Here is a 13,713-nt window from a genome sequence, read left to right as displayed (position 1 = left end):
GAGCGTCGGCTTGGGGACTGAAAGGTCCCGGGTTCGATTCCGGTCAAGGGCATGTACCTTGGTTGCGGGCATATCCCCAGTGGGGGGTGTGCAAGAGGCAGCTGGTTGATGTTTCTCTCTCATCGACGTTTCTGGCTCTCTATCTCTCTCCCTTCCTCTCTGTAAAAAATCAATAAAATATATATTTAAAAATAAAAAATAAACAGAACTTGAGACTGAATTTTGATGAGGTTAAAAAAATTTGGAGTATTGTCCCTTGCCTCATGGTCTCCAGTCCATTTGGGTCCACCCTGGGGTAAAGGGCAGCCACCTCCTTGCCTGGCCTGAGGCATGTGCATAACAGTCTGGCCTGAGGCATGTGCATATCACTAGAAAGCCTCACTGAAAGATCAAAAACATTGTGAGTTTGATGTCCATGTGTTACAGAAGAGTTTTAGACATGGTGAAATGGGCCATCGAGTGTTCCCACCACTGATCTTCAAGACCCCCTGTCTGGAACATTAGGAGTTGGCTGAGTAACGGACACAAGAGGGGAGGGGGAGGGTCTGTTCCGTGTGGCACAGTTGAGGAAGGCACAGAGATTTTATTTCCTTCTCAAGGTAAAAATCTTGTATTTTAGAGTTTGTAGTCCTACTTCGTGATTACATCACCAGAATATCAAAGGACTGTAGCCAAGGATCATTGCAGCTAATAATGTGGAAGGAAGCTGCAGAAGGGACACTATCTGAAGGATAACAGAGAAGTCAGAGAGATTAAAAAAGACACAGCCAGAGGTAGGCAGTTGCTCTCAGAAGGTGATAGTACCCACCCTTTATATAGCCAACATATACTTGGAATTAATCCCAGTGGCTAAGGATTTGCATGTCAAGGAGTGCTGCTGCTCATGGACACAGGCCTTGCATCAGCAACTGATTCACTGGGGCCATGTCAGTGCCCACTTTAGTGAGACACTCTGCCTCCTCCTTGCCTTCTCTACAGAACCAAGAGGTTATATATGAGGCTAAAAGAGTGCTTCATACTTGGGATGCCCAGACAAAGGGCCTGGCGCTGGTACTGGTGCCAGGATGTTCACGTTTCAGGTTAGGGATTGTGCTGGTGTTGGTACTGAATTTCCTGCCAAACTTGTGCTGTGACCTGAAATCAGTATATTCCTCATCCTATGAACTAGTCATCCCCAAGGCTCTGACAGTTGAGGGAAGGCAAGACCCAGAGGAAGAGGCATCTTATGTGATATCTATGCAGGGCGAGAAACAGCTGATTCACCTGAAAGTGAAGACAGACTATTTTATGAAGAACTTTCCAGTCTTCAGCTACCATAATGGCACCCGGGGACAAGAAATGCCTTTCATCTCACATGACTGTCACTATGAAGGCTACATAGAAGGAGTCCCGGGTTCTTTTGTTTCTGTCAACACCTGTTCAGGCCTCAGGGGCATCCTGATTAAGGAGGGAAAATCCTATGGCATTGAGCCCATGGACTCTTCAAAACAGTTTGAGCATGTGTTGTACACCATGGCCCATCAAGCTCCAGTCTCCTGCAGTGTCACTTCCCAAGACAGCCCAGTGGTGTCCGCCAGCCGACAACAGGGGAGCAGGAAGCCTGGCGGTCTGCAGGAGCTGTCTTTCTTGTGGTCACTCACCAAGTACGTGGAGATGTTTGTTGTGGTCAACAACCAGCGGTTCCAAATGTGGGGCAGTAATGTCAATGAGACGGTCCAGAGAGTGATGGACATCATTACCCTGGCCAACAGCTTCACTAGGGGGATAAACACACACGTGGTGCTGGCTGGGATGGAGATTTGGACCGAGGGGGACCTCATAGAGGTCCCAGTGGACCTGCAAGTTACACTGGGGAATTTCAACAGCTGGAGACAAGAGAAGCTCCTCCATCGTGTGAAGCATGATGTTGCCCACATGATTGTCGGACAGCATCCTGAGCACGGTATGGGACAGGCATTTCTCAGTGGTGCCTGTTCCCGTGGCTTTGCAGCAGCTGTTGAATCCTTCCCTCATGAAGATGCCCTCCTGTTTGCAGCGCTCATGGTCCATGAGCTTGGGCACAACTTGGGTATTGGGCACGACCACTCAGCCTGCATTTGTAAAGACAAACACCTCTGCCTCATGCGTGACAATATCACTAAAGAAAGTGGCTTCAGCAACTGTAGCTCTGACGACTTCTACCAGTTCCTCCAGGATCACAGAGGGGCCTGCCTATTTAACAACCCTCAGCGGCACAAAGGCCGCTTCCGTAGAGCCACGTGTGGAGATGGTATGTTGGATGACGGTGAGGAGTGTGACTGTGGTACTGAATGTGCCACAAACAATTGCTGTGATGATAAATGTTTGCTGAAGGCTGGTTCAAAGTGTAGTCTAGGACCTTGTTGTAATGATAAGTGTGAAGTTCAACCAAAGGGCTTCGTTTGTCGTGCTGCTCGTGGAGAGTGTGACCTCCCAGAGTATTGTGATGGTATCAATGCACAATGTCCCGAAGACTTCTATATGCAAGATGGTACACCATGTAAAGGATATTACTGTGTAAAAGGTGTGTGTAAGAACCCTAATACTCAATGCGAAGAATATTTTGGGACCTCTTCAAAATCTGCTATAGATGAGTGTTATGAAATAGTAAACACGGTTGGAGACCGGTTTGGAAACTGTGGCCTTCCTACTGCTACTAACCAAGACTATGTTAAGTGTACAAAAGACAATATGCGGTGTGGGAAAATTTTATGTACAGATATTAGAAGGATGCCACAAATCAAACCCTTTCATACAGTGATCCAGATTCCCATTACTGAAAACTACTGCTGGGCCATGAATTACTATGACACTGCTGATGAAGAAGAAAACGGAAATGTGAACTATGGCACGACTTGTTCCCAAGGCAAAGTCTGCGCAAATGCATCCTGCACTGATTATGCTGTGCTCAAGTATGACTGCGATGTAAAAGCAATGTGTAATGAGAACGGAGTTTGCAATAATATGAAGCACTGCCACTGTAGGACTGGCTATGCACCCCCTGACTGCAAAAACATAGGAGATGGGGGTAGTTTGAACAGTGGTCCCCCTAGTAAGCCACTTGATGAAACGCCAACAGAGGGTAAAGTTAATGTCACTACCCAAACTGAAAAACCTGAAAGTATCTTAGGCAGTATTATCTTATCATTCGCAGTACTTTTTCTCATAATATTAGCAGCTACCAGTATTGCCACGTGCGTCCTTTGTACAGTTTTCAAAGAAAAGCTCACAGAAAAGAAGCCTCCAGAAGAGAAACCTCCAGAAGATGCCCCAGAAGAAAAGAGAGAAGAGGAGGAGGAGGAAGAAGATGAGGAATAAAACAAGTAGTGGGAGGAAGAAACCAAATATATAAAACACTTCAAACAGTGACCAGGAACCAGAAGTTCAATGACACAAAGGTGAAGTGAGAATTGATATCTCCATGGCTCTCGCTAGGATTATATAAGAGTATAAACAAAATTTATACTCATTTTATAACAGTATAGAAGCTGAAACTAAAATTTTTTCTTTAGTTTGAAAATAAACTAATATGAGAAGAGAGATACTTTCATTTTCATTATTCATTTTAGTAATTAAGGTTCGATTTACTTAACATAGTACATATTTTACTACTTTTGCTTTTTAACATTTCATTTGAACTCTTCGCATGCATCTTCTGACATCAATGTCTTTGTCTTGGGCCATTTTCTAATTAAATTATTTGCTTTGATATTGGTGAGAGGTAGAGTTCTTTATATATTCTAAGTGTTTTTTTTAATTAGATAAGTTGTTTACAAATATTTTCTCCCCCTCCATGGCTTATCTTCTCATCCTTTTAACAAAGTCATTCACAAAGCAAGGATTTTTACTTTTGATGCAATCCAATTTATGGAGTTTTCTTTAATGAATCATGTTTTTGGTGTCATGTTTAAGAATTCTTTACCAAGCCTTAGCTCCTAAAAACATTGTTTTCTTCTTAAAAAGTTTCATAGTTTTATATTATATTTTACAATTAAATTTACGATCTATTTTGAAGTGATTTTTGTATAAAGTGTGGAGTTTAGGCTGAGGTTCTTCTTCTTTTTTTTTTTTTTTTTTTTACTATATATACCAAACTTTCTAGTACCATTGATTGAAGACTGTCCTTTCTTCACCCAAATTTTTGCCCTTTTGTAAAAAAGCCATTGGCCATACATGTATGCATTCTATTTCTGGGTTCTGTATTCTGTTTCATTGATCTATGTGTCTCATCATCAATACCACAGCCTTAAAATTGAGTAGAGTAGTTCCTCCGATGTTATTCTTCTCCAAAATTATTTTAACTATTGTATTTCCTTGCCTTCTGGAAAATTTATATTCACAATAAATATTTCACAATATACCCATATAACAAATATCAGGTTGTACACTTTAATACATATATTTTATTTGTGAATTATTCCCCAAAGAAGCTGAGGGAAGGGGAAGCTGAGGAAAGAAAATGCCAAAAGTTTGATAGAAAAAGAAGAAAAAACATGAACAATTATTTAAAAATATAGAAATGTTCATGTGGTAGAAGCTTACTGGTAGAAAAACCAAAAGGAAGAGCTCCATTCATAAACATTCTGTCCAATTCCAGGAGCCTTGTGTATCAATTTTTCCTCCCTGAAAACACTCTTTCCCCAGTCAATTGTTACAGGAAAACAAACTAAAATCACTACCATATATATTAAAAGGCTAATATGCAAATTGTCCCCTCAATGGGGAGTTGACCAGGAGTTTGACTAAGGGGTGGGGCCAGCCGGCCAACTACCCGTGGCCCCTCTGCCTGGCCGGCCCAGCCCAATCAGCCCAATTGGGGCAGGCCAGGCAGACTCCATCTATGTACAAATTCGTGCACAGGGCCTCTAGTCAGATAATAAATACTAAACTCCTATTTGACCAAAACTAAAAATATAAAAATGGTCCTTAAACATATTAAAACATGTTCAAAATCATTCAAACTAGAAAATACAAATTAACACTAAAATGCCATTTGTCACCTATCAGTTTGGTGAAAATTAAAATATTTTGTTTCTTAGACTGTAGGAGCAGACATTAATACATTGCTAGTGGGAATGCAAACTGGCAAAACCCTTCTGAAAGAGGATTGGCAATATCAAACAAAGTTACAAAAGCAGTTAGCACTGCCTTCCCCTTTCTAGGATTATTAATGCATGTGTGTAGTTTCAAAACAATGTAAACAACTAAAAGGATATACACAAGAGGATGATTGAAAAAATTAAGGAATATCTACAAAATGGAGTACTATGCAGCTGTAAAGAAGAATGAGAAAGATCTCTATAAACTTTTATGGAGTGATTTATAAGATTAATAATGTAAGTTTAAAAAGGAAAGTGTAAAATGTCACGCTACTTTTACATAAGAAGGGATAAAAGAAAGTATACATATATCTGCTAATTTGCAGAAAGAAATTAAAAAAACAACAACTAAATACTATTGAGATTGGTGAGTAGAATCTGGATGGAAAGAATGAGGACATGGGAACAGGTTAAAGACTAAAGGAGGTATACTTGGAGTACATTTTTTTCTATAGTGCTAACTTTTAGAATCATAGTAACATTTTATAAACCAAAAGGAAATATAAGCAGTAATATATGAGCCATACTATAATAAAAATGAATAATATAACCACACTGAATAGGTCTAGATGGAAAAGTATTAACCTAAATAATTTTGAAGAACATTATTTTGACCTCATACTGGAAGGCTAAATATAAAAATAACTCAACACAAACATGGTTCTCTAGTTCATATATTTGCTTTTTACAGAGGCAGGGTTAGTTATTCTAAAAATAATTTACATATATTCTAGGATTGAGCAAATAAGTATATATATATTGTGAAAAATAGAGGAAAAAGAGAAAAGGATCAGAGGTTTGAAATGGGCTATATGGTACAGAGTAGGAAATGGTGCAAAAGGCATGGGACAGCAGAGGTCTGTGACCTAACCAAAGATCCACAAACCCCTGCTCTGGAACCTTTAGCTTCAATGACTCAAAAAAGTAATAGATGACAGAAGGCTATTCCAGGAGAACAGGGACTGAGGGGAAAGTGGTTATGTAGTTTTTTCTTTTCTAGGAGCTAGATTCTGGGTCACAGTACTGGTTGGACTTCTGAAATTTTCTTCTCCTTGGTATACCCCCTTTATAAAAGATAGCAGGAGCACAGCTAAGGATCACTAAAACTTGTTCTTTGAGGAAGGTTGCAAAATAAGGACACTCCTAAAGAAAGAGCACAACAGGAACAGGAAGAGACACAGTCAAACAGCAGTTGTCATAATACTCAGGAATAAGAGCAACTGTCCTTTTAGTATGCACTGCCTTCCAATTTTGGGGGAGAAATATAACACTGTCCAAACTGGCATAGCTTTGAGGTCCAGCCAAATGACTGTCTCAGACAGATTTGGGTTCCAGGGAATGCAAATGAGAGACAGAAGTCTGGGATCACTAGCTATTTCAGTTGGGCCATGACAATGACAATCCCAATTATTTACTTTGCCTCCTTCCCTGCCCTTTCTTCTATGAAATCAACTGGTCAGGGATAAGATTTGAAGTGATTTTTTTTTTTTCAGAACTTCCCAGGTAGGATGCTTGAGAATGGGTTCTTCCCAAATTAAACTACATGTCATCTTATAGCTAGTAGTAACTATACTTCAATGGATGCATGTTTATTAGGAGATACTCATCCATAGGAATCTAACAATGTTCAGACAATTGGAAAAAAAAGCAGATGTGGCCTATGACCTATCTGCTGATACAAGGAAAATGGAGTCTTATTAATTTGAATCAAAAGAAAGTCTTATTTGTCAAGAACTTCCCTAGTTATACACTTCAAAACAGAAAACTGGGTTTGGGCATGCCTTTTATTCAGGATGGGTATTCAGAGGTGATCTGGATTCTCTTGCAACTCCTGGCAATTGCTCAGGGCTAAAGAGAATCTTGACTTTACATGGTATTCTTTCGCATCAAGACTATACTTCAAAAACTTTTGAGCTTATCATTTATAGCCTATCTTTAAAATCAGGTCTTGTGAAGATAAAAAGGATGAACTCTTAACCATTTCACAATTTCAGAGCAGAATAGGACCATCTTCAGATACTATGCCCAAATGTGGACATTTCCCAAGTATGTTAAAGTGTTATTGTTGTTGACAATAAGCAATTCCAAAGAATAGTGTTACCAAGACAATATGATATAATGGATGCCCATGCCCTGGTCAACAGGTACATGAAGGAGCTAAAAGTGAAAGCAATATTTACTAGACTAGACATATGGACAGAGAGAAACCTAATGAACACCGCCCTGTGTAGGGAGTACTTTAAATGTTTCACTTCTGGAGAGACTAGCATATTTTGAGAAGGGTGAAGCATAATGATGATTATTGGCCAAAGTCTTGGGAAGTACCAGGACCATTCATTTCTCAGTGATATCTGCACTATTTAGAATGCAATCCGTTTTTGAATCTTTCTCTAGAAGACATGCCACATTACGCAACTGTCATAGCTCATGAGTGTGGCCACAACTTGAGAATGAAGCATGACCATGTGTCCTGCAGATGTCATGGCCAGACCTCTGAATTATACATAAACTTACTACTGTAAATATGGGCCTCAGCAACTGCAGCTTCCACTATTTCCACAAGCTGTTACATAAGCACAGATGGAACTACCTATTTCTTAAAACTTAGTTCCAAAGGTCCTTTGGAAACTTATATAATGGGAATAAAAGAGTGGAGGGAGAAGAATGTGATTATGGTAGTGTCCTTGATTGTCCAAAAATCACTGTTGTTTGCTGGTTGAAGGGTTCAGTATGTACATTTGGATCCTGCTGCAAGAACTGCTGACTTCTAAGGGCAACTACACCTTGCCACTTCAGATCTCCAAGAATACTGTAATGGTGCCTCCATTACAGACAAATACCTACAAGCAAGGTACAGACATAGTGCAGATAAATACCTACAAGCAAAATGGTGCCCCTGGCAAATAACAAGGTTATTGTTATCAAGGCTGGTAGCAAAGCCTAGAGAATCAGTGTGTTAAAATCTTTGGAAAGGGCACAGAAGTTGCTCGGGAAAGTTGCTATCATCACATGAATATCAGGAGAGACAGGACAGGTCTAGAAACTGTGGTAGTGAATCTAAAGGGATTTTTAAGGTCTTCAGCAATTGTGACATAAAATGTGGTAGGGTGCTATGTGAAAACATCTAAAAGTTCCCACATATTGGAAAACATCAACACTTGGTTCCTCATACAGGTCACATGGTGTTGGGATGCAGAGATGTTTTTTTAAGCCACAGACAGGACTAATGAGAAGTTGCTGAAGGTGGTCCACAGAAGATCTGTATAAATCAAACTTGCTAAGATACCACTAGATTTCACTATGATTGCAACCTTACCTAGTGTCATGGGAGGGGTATTTGCGACAATTTTAAGAATTGACACTGTGTCTATGTCTATCTACCTCCTCCATGTGAATCCAAGGTTATGGGGCACAGTTTAAATAGTGGCCCAGTTTCATGTGTCCCCTCTGATTCTCAGTATAACAAAATCAACCTAACCTAGGTCTTTCTTAGCCTTTTATTATTTCTAATTTCCACTATTTTTTTTTGCCTATATCCATAGAAGATTTAAGACTAGTGTCAATGCAAAAGATTCATCTTGCAAAAACAAAATGAACAAATCTGACAAATATTTGGTAATTACCATCTTTCTGGTAATAAATCCAAATATGAAGTAATACTAAAAGGATATTTTAAAAAATTGACTCCTTAGTTCTGGTGTCCCTCAAGGTCTATGGAGATGGGAATACTTTCTTGCTTCCATTTGTCTTTCTATATGCCAAATGCTTGTTAGTTTTTAAATTTAAAAAAAAGGTAAAGTAGCTCCCTGGGTGAGGCAATCTTTCTTGTTCTGTGCTACCCAGAAATCAGCTCTCCAGAGCTTTGGGGCAATGAGAAGACTTAAGATATAATGTTAACAGAACAAGGCCATGTTAACCTCCATAGTAAGGCTGAAACTCATGGCCTAAAATCTAAAGAGCTATTATTGAGCTCCCTAAAATTTCTATGGAGAGCGCCTTTGGAAAACTCTCTGGAACTTCCTTTTCAGAGTATCCTATAAAATCACCCATTGTAACCTCCTGTGTCGATTTTCTTTAATTTTAAGTATTTTGCATTGGACAGACCAAGGAATTTATCAGGTGAGAATTATATGATTATGAGTTCCAGATATTTTATCATTCCAGTCAGTTTTGTCCACCTGACTGTCCCCTTTGTTTTGGCATCATAGAACAAGCCTCAGATTGGATTTGTTCATAACTAGAACAATCAAACATTACTTGTTATGTGATTCAAGAAGAAACAGATGAGACATTCCAACCCATAAATGCGGCTCTAGTGTAGTAATCTTCATCCCCCCCAAAAAAAATTCAAATTCTACTTACTAGTCATTCATTCATTTATTCTATAAACATATTTAGCTCTGTTAAGTTGAACCATATAAAATTGATATTAGACCTTTTCACCTACAAACATGGCACGTTCAAATGATTAAACCTAATTCAATTTTCAGCACTATTAAACCTTCTTTGGACTTCTGTTTGTAAAGGACAGTTTAGAGTTTTTGATTCCTAGAGTTTCCTCTACTCATGATTTCTCTTAAATCTTATTATCCCCTGTAACTTCAAAAGACTGGTTTTAATTTTCTAGAGTAGGATGGTCCCTATTGTCAAGACTTAGAATGGCACTGAACATATGAGATTAGACTATGGTGTATCTTAGGATCTCACTGCCACTTTTCTCATAGTTGTTGTCCTTGCTTATTCAAACCTCTTCAAAGAACAGAAACTTCCTTTGTCCAACCTCAGAGACAGAAATAGCAATGACATCTGAGAAAACTGTTGCATGCTGCCCTACTTCACTTGAAACCATGGAATAGAAAGCCTGGAAGTGGCATCTTACCTAATAATAGACAAACATGTAAATTGACTGTATCTCAGATACGCCACCAGCCAATCATGAGTGATATGCAAATTAACCCAACAAAGATGGCAGTTAATTTGCATACACAGGTACCTAGTGATGGGCATGAGATACTTGTGTCGTCGCCATAGCGACGATGCAGGCATTCTGTCCCACCTCCGGTCTCTCAGGGCCTCTGGGCAGTGTTGGAAAGTGGGGCTTGAGCAGAAAGGGGCTGGGCTGGAGTGGAAAAACGATGCTGGCAGCCAGGAAAAGGAAAGTCCATTCTAGCATGAATCTTCGTACATTTGGGCTTCTAGTGTATAAATAATAAACTATAATTGATTTTTTCCAAGAAAAGACTTAGACAAGTCTAATATTCACCAAGGTAATAAGTCCTTCTCTTAGATGAAAACTGGCTTCATCTCCTTGAACAAAGACTTCAAGAATCACTAGTAAGTCTGAAGTTAATGAAAAGATCCTGCCCAATTTACCTAGAATGGCTACTAAACCATGGCACTATATTCCCTTTCATTTCCATAGTATAAGGCATTGTTACAAAAGACTAAAGATGTTCCCCAACACTTTTCCCAATCCTTTTGTGTGGAATAACTGCAGTTCCTATATCCCAGTACTAGTTTCAAAAAGTAGTGGAGGTGCTGGTAGCAAAAGCAAGGGTAGAGTCCAATGGATCTAGGGCCCTGCTATAGAATCTCTTCTGTGAGCATAATAATGGTGTCTGGGTGTCTGCATCACGCCGAGATTCTTGCTTTAGTTGAAAGAACTTGTACTGTGTCCATCCATATACTGCACAGTTGAGCAGACCCTGGGATGATGCTGTTAGAGCCTGGAGAAGATGAAGGGGTGATGGAGCCCATCCTTCAGATTTTCAAAGATCCAGGAAATAGTTCCCATTCCCATTATTTATAAAGCATTGTTATATTTCTTCTAACCCATACCTCAAGATCTAGCATCAGTTTTTAATATTTTTCTAGCTCTCCTGAACTCGCTCTTTACACTGTACCTTGTCATGTATGATTGAGAGAGAGAGTTGGTCATATTTTTTAGTGTTTACATAAGGATAATAAAGTGGTTTCAATGCCCCTCCTTATTGCCCCATTTTCAGGTCAGGATTGAGAAAACTGCCCTATCAGCTTAGTCAACCCAAGAGCCTTCTTAAATTTGATAAAGGAAGAAGAAAGAGAATTGTCCCATTTCTTTACTACTTCTCCATTCACCTAAGAATAACTCATTTATCCTATTCAATTCACTCTGGATGGGAGAGAATCATGTCATTATTAGTGCTTCATAAGAACGTTTGTTTTTTTGTTACTTATCCCTTAAACACACATCAATAAAATGAAGTTGACCAGCCATAAATATGCTCTGAAATGCATGGGAGCATTTTCACAAAGTATCTACCATATCTGTGAGGAAAATTTCACATCCTTTATAACTAAATATATTTTCTCTTTTGCAATGTAGAAATACCCTGATGGGAAAAAATTTTTGCTTACAGAGTTACGGCAGTATAAAATAATAGGAAAGGAGGGCATGAGAACAGAAATGTTAGATGTTGAAGATGTTACCTGAAGTACATAGAGGGCCATGTGAAGCTTGGTGTCCTGTGGCTCAATCAGCTTTATGATCATCAAAATGATAGCTATGAAAACACAAAGTATAAATCTTGTCAGCCCTGGCTACCTGAGCATAAAATTCTTCAATAATACATGCCTAAGCATGGTTAGAATGGAAGCTATAGGCAGAATGAAGAGCAACAGTAAGATTAAGCAGTTATGTAAACCACTGGGGCTTTGGGTCTCCAATTTTTACTCCTCAGTGATTAAACTTTACAGATTATTAGTGTAGCAATGGTGGCAAGACATACTACAGGAAGATAGTCACACTTTTTAACATTTTATCAAGCTCTTTTATAAACATTATCCAATCTGACCCTTACTACAACTTTATGTAGCAGGAAGGACAGGTATTAGTATCTCTGAGTTCTGTCAGGACATTTCCTCTCACATTAAGTTGCATCAGATGTCTAATTATCTTAACTTGCAAAACATAAGAAGAATTCAAGAAGGTTGGGAAAAACTGGAAAATATGAGTGGGAACTTAAATGTTACAAGCTGGACAGGAATTTGAAGGAATTCTTCTTTGTGAGACCTCTTTGCTTGATCAAAACCCCATAATGCCCTCTTCATTGCCCAGCTCTTTCCAGTAAGATACCCACCTGGGCCCCAGCAGCACAAGAAGGCCACTGGGTAGAAGCGTACTCGCTGCTCTACAATGTGAATCACTGCCCACTGTTCACTTCCCAAAAAGCCAGTTGATTTCACAAACTTCTTATACAGAGTCTGGGCTTGGATGAGTAAGACCTAGACAGGGGTACAGCAGTGAATAGTTTGCCCAAGATTTAGTAACTTTCCAGGTCTATCCTCCTATAATTTTAGAAGGATCATTCTCTTAGGATCTGATAGAAGGAAAAGCCCATTCCTGTCTTTACTATCTGAGACCAGGCTTTTTATAAGAGAAAATTATCTTCAGAATGAACTTTTGCTTGGATAGGGAAATAGACAGATATTAGCTAAACTTGTGGTTACCGTGTTCAAAACATGAACCTTAACAATAACCCTCAAGATGTTTATTCACTGAGACTGATCACAATATGCATGAGAAATAAAATTACTACTAAGATCTATGCTCTAGCCAGTTTTGCTCAGTGAATAGAGCCTTAGCCTGAGGACCAAAGGTTCCTAGATTTGGTTTTGGTTAAGGCACATTCCTTGGTTGCAGGCCTGGTCAGGGTGTGTGCAGGAGGCAACCAATCAATTATCTCACATCTGATATTTCTCTCTGTCTTTTCCTTTCTCTTTTCACTTTCTCTAAAAATCAATGGAAAAATATCCTAGGGTGAGGATTTAAAAAAATAAAATAAAAATCTGCGCTAACTGGTTTGGCTCAGTGGATAGAGAATCGGCCTGCGGACTTAAGGGTCCCAGTTCCATTCAGGTCACGGGCATTACCTTGGTTGTGGGCATGTCCCAGTGGGGGGTGTGCAGGAGGCAGCTGATCAATGTTTCTCTCTCACTGATGTTTCTAACTCTCCCTCTCCCTTCCTCTCTATGAAAAAATCAATAAAAAAAAAATATATTTTTTTTTAAATCTAACCAGGCCCTCTTTTAAAACCCTTTATTAGAGGTTATGTTAGAAAGTATTCTATACTTAATATCCTTAAAATAAATGCTTTAGCAATGTGACTAAGCTTAAATTCTCAACTGTAAGAAAAAAGAAAAAAGTCTTTTCTTGCTCTTTAGCTAACTGAAAGAAATATAAATCAGTACAGAAGTCCAACATTATTTTAGTGGGGAGTGAATTATGTGATAATCTTGGTAACAACTTTGACCAAATTTAAAACTTTCCTCTAATAATTCAGATCCATACTCTAAATTAACAACCAATTAACTTAAAGTTTAGCCATTTAAGTTTCTTTTTTCCCACAGAAATAGGGTTCAAAAGGAGGTCTGAACTTATCTGAGAATATTCATGGCTAGTAGAATCAGTTCATCATCTGTTGTTTAAAAAAGAATCAGAATGTGCCCAGCTGGTTGAATGTTGACCTATGAACCAGCAGGTCACAGTTCGATTCCTAGTAAGGGCACATGCCTGGGTTGAGGGTTCGATCCCCAGTGTGGGGAATGCAGCCAGCCA

The 13,713-nt window shown here is 39.1% G+C and overlaps 3 protein-coding genes across 14 annotated transcripts in view; 2 read left to right on the top strand and 1 right to left on the bottom strand.

The window, feature by feature from the left end:
• ACAD10 (acyl-CoA dehydrogenase family member 10) overlaps positions 1-72 on the top strand; it is a 151,688-nt gene extending 151,616 nt beyond the window's left edge. Inside the window, exon 21 of the transcript XR_014793519.1 lies at positions 2-72. The gene's annotated coding sequence lies outside the window, so the exon portion shown is untranslated. The remainder of the gene's footprint in view (position 1) is intronic.
• TMEM116 (transmembrane protein 116) overlaps positions 1-13,713 on the bottom strand; it is a 131,453-nt gene that overhangs the window by 86,835 nt on the left and 30,905 nt on the right. For 9 of the 12 annotated variants that reach the window (XM_084868197.1, XM_084868199.1, XM_084868196.1 and 6 more), the window contains 3 exons: positions 12,236-12,380; positions 11,586-11,659; positions 4,081-10,843 (listed from right to left, as the gene is read on the bottom strand). In XM_084868197.1, coding sequence (XP_084724323.1) covers positions 10,637-10,843; positions 11,586-11,659; positions 12,236-12,380 — 426 coding nt within the window. In that variant the 3' untranslated portion in view covers positions 4,081-10,636. Of the gene's footprint in view, positions 1-4,080; positions 10,844-11,585; positions 11,660-12,235; positions 12,381-13,713 lie in introns of those variants that run through there. The other 3 variants (XM_084868201.1, XM_084868194.1, XM_084868195.1) reach the window with 1 other exon arrangement.
• LOC311613954 (disintegrin and metalloproteinase domain-containing protein 1a-like) lies at positions 889-3,336 on the top strand (the record flags this gene model as incomplete). Its single annotated transcript, XM_084868447.1, has 1 exon — positions 889-3,336. The coding sequence occupies exon 1, from the start codon at positions 925-927 to the stop codon at positions 3,334-3,336; it is 2,412 nt and encodes an 803-aa protein (XP_084724573.1). The 5' UTR covers positions 889-924.

This window comes from Pipistrellus hanaki (assembly GCF_964339955.1).
Source record: "Pipistrellus hanaki genome assembly, chromosome: 19".
NCBI lineage: Eukaryota > Metazoa > Chordata > Mammalia > Chiroptera > Vespertilionidae > Pipistrellus > Pipistrellus hanaki.
Note: the sequence above shows the minus strand (reverse complement) of the source record. Positions and strands in the feature narration are given on the sequence as shown.